The 7,611-nt window shown below is 41.3% G+C and overlaps 1 protein-coding gene across 1 annotated transcript; it reads left to right on the top strand.

Annotated features, from left to right (window-relative positions):
* Nucleotides 1-3,485: 3,485 nt before the first annotated feature.
* Nucleotides 3,486-5,619, top strand: LOC101307075. The gene has a single exon (XM_004309422.1). The coding sequence runs from the start codon at nt 3,980-3,982 to the stop codon at nt 5,228-5,230; it is 1,251 nt and encodes a 416-aa protein (XP_004309470.1). The 5' UTR covers nt 3,486-3,979; the 3' UTR covers nt 5,231-5,619.
* The last annotated feature ends 1,992 nt before the right edge of the window (nt 5,620-7,611 follow it).

The following is a 7,611-nucleotide window of genomic DNA, read 5'->3' as shown; positions in this document are numbered from 1 at the left end:
ATGAACTATAGCATGCAATTTATTTAAAATAAACGTCCACTCACAAATTAGGCCTAAGCCTGATGTCAATCTGGGGTCTCGTCTGCTCGAGCCTCTTCACGTTCTGTTCCAAATATAATATTAATTTCCCAACCAATATCCAATATTTAATCAAAATAGGCAAAATTACCCGAGAGCCATAATTACGCTCATTATTGCCTAACTTCGATATTCTTACATCGGACGATCCGAACTTAAATATCATACTCCACAGTCGTAAATACAACCTCTCCAAAATACGACTTAAATCCAACGGCCGGATTCTACATTAATTACCCGCCAAAAATACCACACTTCGGAAATTCATAAACCTATCCAAAACTCATCCAAAAATTCCATAACTCACTTCAATAAACTCCCCTTAATATTCCAAATTTAACAACATTAAAATCTCCCAACCGGCGACGGCGCCGCCGGCGGCTCCGCCGGCAGCGGCGGCCGGCAGCCGTTTTCCGGCGACCTGCAAATGCTACCAAATTTTAACAGAATCTTCCTCTCAATCTCCTCTACAACTTTCATGACCAACACATCACCCAATTCCAAGCCTAACTAGGCTAATCGAACGAAAACAACTTAAAAGCCTAGAAATTTCAACTCCACATTTCTCCTTACCTAGCTCAAGAGGGAGGGAGCTGCTTGGAGGGGTTGTTGCACGGGAGGAGGGCTACAAAACCGTACCAAGCTTGCCCGGATTGGTGGCCGGAGGAGGAAGTTCCGGCGAAGGGAAGCCTTGGACAGTCGGCGGTTCCGGCGGCTTTTTCTCCTCTTCGGCGGCACTACCGGCTCGGACACTAGGCCGGGGAGGGAGAGGAGGTAACGGGGGTCCGATCTGGGCTGGTGTGGCGGCGGTTGGTGGCCGGACGGCGGCGGGAGGACGGCCGGAAATTCTTCTGGGTGTAGAGAGGGGAAAACCGGGTGAGAAGAGAAGAAAAATCGGGAGGGAGGGAGAAGAGAAAGAAGAAGAAATGGGTTGGGCTCGGCCCAGCCGACCCAACACCCCTTTTAACCCATAATTCCAAAATTCAACACCCCGAAAAATAATACCCGAATAAAAATTACCTTTTACTAGCTAAAATTTACTATTTTTACCGTCGTCGTATTTTCCTCATACGAATAATCCTCCGCACATAATCGTCCCCGAAACCCCTCTAGGGACCAATTAAACTATTTACTCAATGATCGAGACGGTAAAATTCTTATTATAATCACGCTAGTAAATAAGGTAAAAATATAAGGGTCGGGATGTGACAGCATGACTCATAAGGGTTGGGTACTGTTCCGTGAACAGTAATCCCCACCGCTTCGCTTAATATATACAGATTAATGATTTGATTAATTAAATTTTTATTTATAATAGTAAAATGATCGTCCTAATTAAGTTCTAACAAATGATAATAAAGTTAATGAGTAGAGTGACTTAAACTCTTATAAACTCATTGATATCTCAACATGTTCCCGCACGTATCAACTTCTTAAGTATACTGCTGGAGCAAAATCCTTGGTAAGATGATGTACAGGAAAAGCGCCGCTTCTCTCTCTCTCTAGGTTTCGTGACCTAGGGTTCAGAGATTCTGCGAGCAACGAGGGCGGCGACGGAGGAGATCTTTGCGTCGACCCTAGCACAGTCCCTCTTCAGTGGGGAGGCAGGAAGCTTGGGTGCCGACGGCGGTGTCGATCGGGATCAAAGAGCAGTTTTGGGTGCGTGTTTTGATTGGCGTGGGTCAAGATTGAGCGGCGACGGCAGTGCAGTTCGATGGAGAGGGCTGTGGATTCGTCGACGGGTGCGAGGAGGCGGCAGGTTCAACGACCTTATCGGATCCGAGGCAGTGTTTTAGACCTCTGTTGTTGCAGTGGTGTGGTGATGGTGTCGATGGTGCGGTGGCATCGGGGACGTCCGCCGGAGGAGATGGCAGCGAGAGCAGCATGCTTGCAACTTGGGTGCCCATCTTGCTGGGTGCCCTTAGCAGTTGGGCCTTGGCACTCTTGGGCCTGGGTTCATAATGTTGAGGTTTTTTTTCCTAGGGTTGGGCCTAGTCTGTCATGGTCTTTTCGGGCCAAACGGACTAGTTTGAATGTCTAGGGTCTCTCGGATCTGTTTCAATTATGTCAAATGATTTTGACAGTTTCGATTTATTAATCGCAATGCCTACTTTAGGGTTTACAATATTAAGATGACTTATGTCATATAGGTTGTTTTGCATAGCTCTTTTCGTTGCCCTTGCGGGTGTGTTATGTTTATGTTGTATTCCTACATTTTGGGTGATCAATAAAATGGCTTATCGTCCTTATTCAAAAAAAAAAAACAAATGATAATAAAGTTGTTTTGGTTCACTTAAATGCATAATTTTGTCTCAACTTTCAATTTCAATTGTAATGTTTTTTATACATTTCTTTTTCAATTTCTATTAATACAAAGGAAAAACGAAATCATAATCAATATTCTCTAATAAGTTCATTTATTACGACCTAGTGGTTGCAAAGGTAATAAGTTAAGGAGAGTGCTTGATTGGCTCGGACCTCTCTCTAGCAGCGTCATACTTTAGTTCTTTGGTTATTTTCGGTTTGATTGTTATCAAAGGCATGTTTACGTTGAGTCTCTACTCCCTAGTTCTTGGTCTAGGTCTCTAACAATATATAATTTATGTCATACCCTTCGGTAGGTAAACTATTGTTTAATTTTGCCTCCCTCTTCATTTAATAGATTGACGCCAATTATAAATAAATATATATATATATATATTTACAAGGCTTATTAATTCTGGAAATAATACAAGAAAAATTGATATGAAAATCTAGGGTATTACAATCGGTTTATCCCATCTTTCGATATTATATTTACATCTTGACCGTTCAGTTTATAGGTATTTATGAATAGATCATTTTTTTAAATTTTCAGCTATATTGAAAATTGTTACGGCATTCATAAGTGTGATTTATCAATTATGAATTTGAACGGTTTATATTTGACAGATTTGGTTCGTCCATTAATTTGATCTAGTTTGTTATCTTAACGAACATCAATTTAGTTGAAAATTTGTAGAAATGATCTGCTCATATAAATCTAAAAACTGAACGGATGAGGTGTCAAAATATGATAAAAAAAATTGGGTCTTTTAAACTATAAACCTAAAAATCCTTAATTAGTTCTCAACTTAAGAATTATCACTAGAAGGGCTCCCTAAAAAAACAAACAAACAAAAAAAACCAACCAAAACTCAATTCACAAGTACGACTGCCCCGAGAAACATCACAAGCCCAAGCAAAGCCCATTGAAATTTGAAAGTACACCCACACACACACTCGCTTCCAAGTTCCAACTAGTAGAACTCAAGTTTCCGCCACAGATATATACGATTGCGGGCCCACATCCCCCTCATCACAGCCGTTCATCACAATCGCAAAAAGTCTCGAGGCCAACGAAAAGGATCATCTCCCTCTCTCTTTCTCTCTCTCAATTCATTGAGGTCACTCATATCTCTCTCTCTCCCTCTCCCCTTCTCTGTGGACTAGATCGCTAATCACCTAATAGAGAAAGAGGGTCGGGTCACCCATGGCGAGTCGACTCGGGCTGAACCCAGCTCCGGCGGTTTCCACCTCACCCATCATCAACAGCGTTAATTCGCCACCCAGGTCTTCGATTTTTATTTTCTTCTTCTGATAATTTTGTTATTTATCAGCTTCTGAAACCCTAGATTACCCCAGGTCTAGAACCATTGACCTAAACCCACCTTGGCTTTCTCATTTTATTAAGGTTTTGAATTGGGTTATTGTTCAATTTAGGGTTTTTGTATTGTTTTAGGGATTCGTTTGTATATCTGCAATAAATTAGGGTTCTTGTACTTTTGGGCTTTTCAATAATTATGTTGTGTAGTTAGGGGCTTTTTTTTATCTGGGTTTCTGTAATTTTATATTGAGTGAGCCCTTTTCGGGGTAGTTAGTGATGGGTGAGGAGACATCTGATGCAATGAACCTTGACCTGAATCTGGGTCCTGTTCCCGAGCTGGTTTCTGCCCCCATGTCCAATGAGCCTGTGAATTTGGATCATTGGATGGACCAGCCTATTCACCGAATTGCCGAAGTGTTTGGGACATTTCGACGGAGGTGGCCTCTACCTGACGCTCATAATGTTTCGTCGGAGTTGAATCAATTGATGGTCAATTCTGGGACTCCAAGCATACTACAAGCAGGGGAGGGTAGTGTTGCTGCGGAGGAAAGAAGCAACAATGTAACTAAGAAGTGCGAAAATATCAATGGGATTTTGGAAAATGAGACTTCGGAGGAGAAGGATGATGTTGAAAAGAGCAGTGGCAGTGATGGTAGCTTTTTTGATTGTAATATATGTTTGGACTTGGCTAGGGATCCTGTATTGACTTGTTGTGGTCATTTGTTTTGTTGGCCATGCATCTACCGATGGTTACATGTGCATTCCGATGCAAAGGAATGCCCTGTTTGTAAGGGAGAGGTGTCTCCCAAGAATGTGACTCCAATATATGGCCGTGGAAACAATACTCGTGAGGCAGATGACGACTCAACACTTAAGATCCCTCCTAGGCCTCAAGCACGGCGGGTTGAAAGCTTAAGGCAAACTATGCAGAGGAGTGCATTTACTTTTCCAGTGGATGAGATGATTCGACGGCTTGAACATAGATTTGATTTGTCTCGGGATTTGGTTCAGCCAACAGAAGATTCTGCCCGGGAATCTGCATCAGAAAGAACTAATGGCTTGTTAAATAGGATTCTGACGTCTCGAGCACTGCGTAGAGAGCAAAATCAGGTGGCACCAACTGAAGTTGTGGACTTAACGCAAGACAATATTACTAGCCTGGATACAGGAGAAAACCGCCGGCTTCAGGCGGTGCTACTCCGAAGAACACAATCGCATAGAGCAACACTTTCTTCTTTGTCATCTGCATTAAGCTCTGCTGAAAGGTTGGTGGAGGCATATTTCCATAACCGTCCTAGTACACCTGCAGTTAGAAGTCAAGAGCCGCCTCCACCAGTTGATGATAGAGACTCTTTCTCGAGTATTCAAGCTGTTATAAATTCAGAGAGTCAAGTGGACACAGCTGTGGAGATAGATTCTATGGTTTCCCTCTCAACTTCATCTTCCAGAAGAAGAAATGAAGCTTCAAGGGTTTCAGACATGGATAGTGGAGACTCCCGTGCCCCCAGAAGGAGAAGACTGAACTGAAAGCCTCTTTTGCAGCTGGTCAACACTATGTTGTATGTGCCCTTTGCCTCTGTTTTATTACCCTTTCCCCTTCTCAAATGCCCTTGTATTACTACTTCACTGTTTACACTCTAGGAAGTGTTCACCTTTTACTACGACTTTGTCCTTTGACATTGATGAGGTGATTATCAACTATCTGCTTGAATTATTTGTTTTTACTTTATCAATCTTATGATCTTCCTTAACTTCAGGTTCGGTTTTTAATTGTGTGGCAAATCAGAGTTGTACTCTTGTATTACTTATAGTTGGCTCTGACTGTACATAAACTCATGAACTTCTTATGCCAACCTTCATTTGGAATAATTTTCTATATATTCAAATAAATTTTCTGATAATTGAAGTTAATGAGGGAACTCCTAGTTTCTTGTACTTTTCTTCTAGGCATATAAAATCCTTGATTGTATACCCTATTATGTTGATTGAATGGTAAATTGGATGGATAGCCTTGAAGCTATGATTATAGCAAGTTCCCTTATGAGTTGCTGGATATTAACATATCAACTCAATAGTATTAATCGACTATTTCAGGTGCATTTCAGACATCTCGCTATTTTCTGTTATTTGTTATTTGATCTTAGTTTGTGGAGAACATCACCATTGATTTTAATTCAGGAAGCCAACAATGTTGGGTGATCGTATCATTTCCTTTATCACTTCTACCAATTTAGAACATTACAATCTGCCGTTCACCTTAGTAAATTCAGAGAGAACCCAATGTTTTCCTCTTTCGTATTTGTTTAATTCTATTTGGAAAGGTTAGCATATCACCAGATTGATTCAGCACCGGAGAGTCCCTCTCATATGTAAAAATTGCCTTTCACAGATATGTTCACTATGGTGCTCACTACTTCTATGTTCTATCCCAGATATTCTGCTTATTCTCTCAGAGGCCTCTTTTCATTTGTTGCCTCTTTTAATCTGGTATATCAGTATATCTCGCGAGCTAGGATTGGGAGAGGATCGTCAATCCCAGTGACCCAGTCCCAAACACGTTGCTTATCATTTAATCAGATTCTTATCTCAGAGTCATGCTCCACATCTATGGGTCTGGTACCTGGATGGTAGAGCTAGGATTTTAAAGCTTTGGGAGGATCGTCAATCCCAGTGACCCAGTCCCACACACGTTGCTTATCATAAGTCATGCTCCACATCTATGGGTTTGGTACCTGGATGGTGATTTTTATGCTTCCAGTCGTATCAGTGGAGCTTGTTTCGGGATTACAACTTTTCATTTCAGCTACTATGAGATATGCACAGATGACTTCTGATCTCCCCCTCAAGTGGAAGTTCAGTTGGCTGTGGATCATGGTGATGGTCCTAGCCTCATTATATTGAATCAGACTGATGGAAGACGAGAACCGAGTCATTTTCAACAAAGAAATTGAAAAAGAAAAAAGTACCATCATATTAAGAACGATTCGAAGACTAAAATTTTTTATTCAAATAGGCTGCGTATAGTGGAATTGCTGGTATTGGCCCTTTCAGAAGTGATTTAACCCCCTCCCGAGTCTGTGATGTAGGACGAGAACAAAGATATTTGCGAGCAAGTCGATCATTAAAAAGACTTTTTGAATATAAATTTGCAATCTTCAAAATCGTTCTTCCTATGTGACTGATTGGTTGTTTATGATGTTCGTCGAAAGTAACATATGTTCTCGCCTTACGCCACAGACTCTGGATTCGGGAGGGATTAGATCACTTGTGTTTGCGCATTGGGTTGAGCTATGATCAGGCTTAGTAATCTTCCATTTCTAGTACGCTGTTTCGATTCAGGGGAGGCCAATTCTATAGTTCACTGGCTCGCTGGGCTGTAGTTGGCCTTCCACACGGCCGTTATTGGCTTAATTATTTGCAGAACAACGTAATTGAGCTTCCAGAAGTGAAATTATTATCGTTTTTCCTAATGAATTCTTCTTCCCTCAAACAAGTCCAAGCATTTTGATACTGGATCATCTTTTTGTTGGGAAAAATAATATAATGGAAGTAACAACTCAAACCACACAAAGGATAAATATGCAAAGATGTAAAAGATAGAGGAAAGGGAACACCAGATATAACGTGGTTCGGCAATGTGTCTACGTCCACGGGACAGCAATAACAAGAACTTCCACTATGAAATAATGGGTACACGAGATACACAACTTCAAGAACACTACTTGAAGGAAACCCTCTCTCACACTTGTTTTGCTACCAACTACTCTACACTCTCAACTTGGAGTGGACACTCTTCTTTACTTGGAAGATGGATGTTTGAGATGGATGAGATGCTTGGAATGAGAAAATGACTCTCCTTTTATAGGCTAAGGAGGAATCATCTAGACCTCTCATTAGTGCTCTCCCAA

The sequence above is a fragment of the Fragaria vesca genome, unplaced genomic scaffold, assembly GCF_000184155.1.
Source record: "Fragaria vesca subsp. vesca unplaced genomic scaffold, FraVesHawaii_1.0 scf0512949, whole genome shotgun sequence".
NCBI lineage: Eukaryota > Viridiplantae > Streptophyta > Magnoliopsida > Rosales > Rosaceae > Fragaria > Fragaria vesca.
Note: the sequence above shows the minus strand (reverse complement) of the source record. Positions and strands in the feature narration are given on the sequence as shown.

Bases quoted from the DNA above. Each gene is read 5' to 3' on its own strand.
- LOC101307075 (XM_004309422.1), top strand. From the start codon at position 3,980: ATGGGTGAGGAGACATCTGATGCAATGAACCTTGACCTGAATCTGGGT.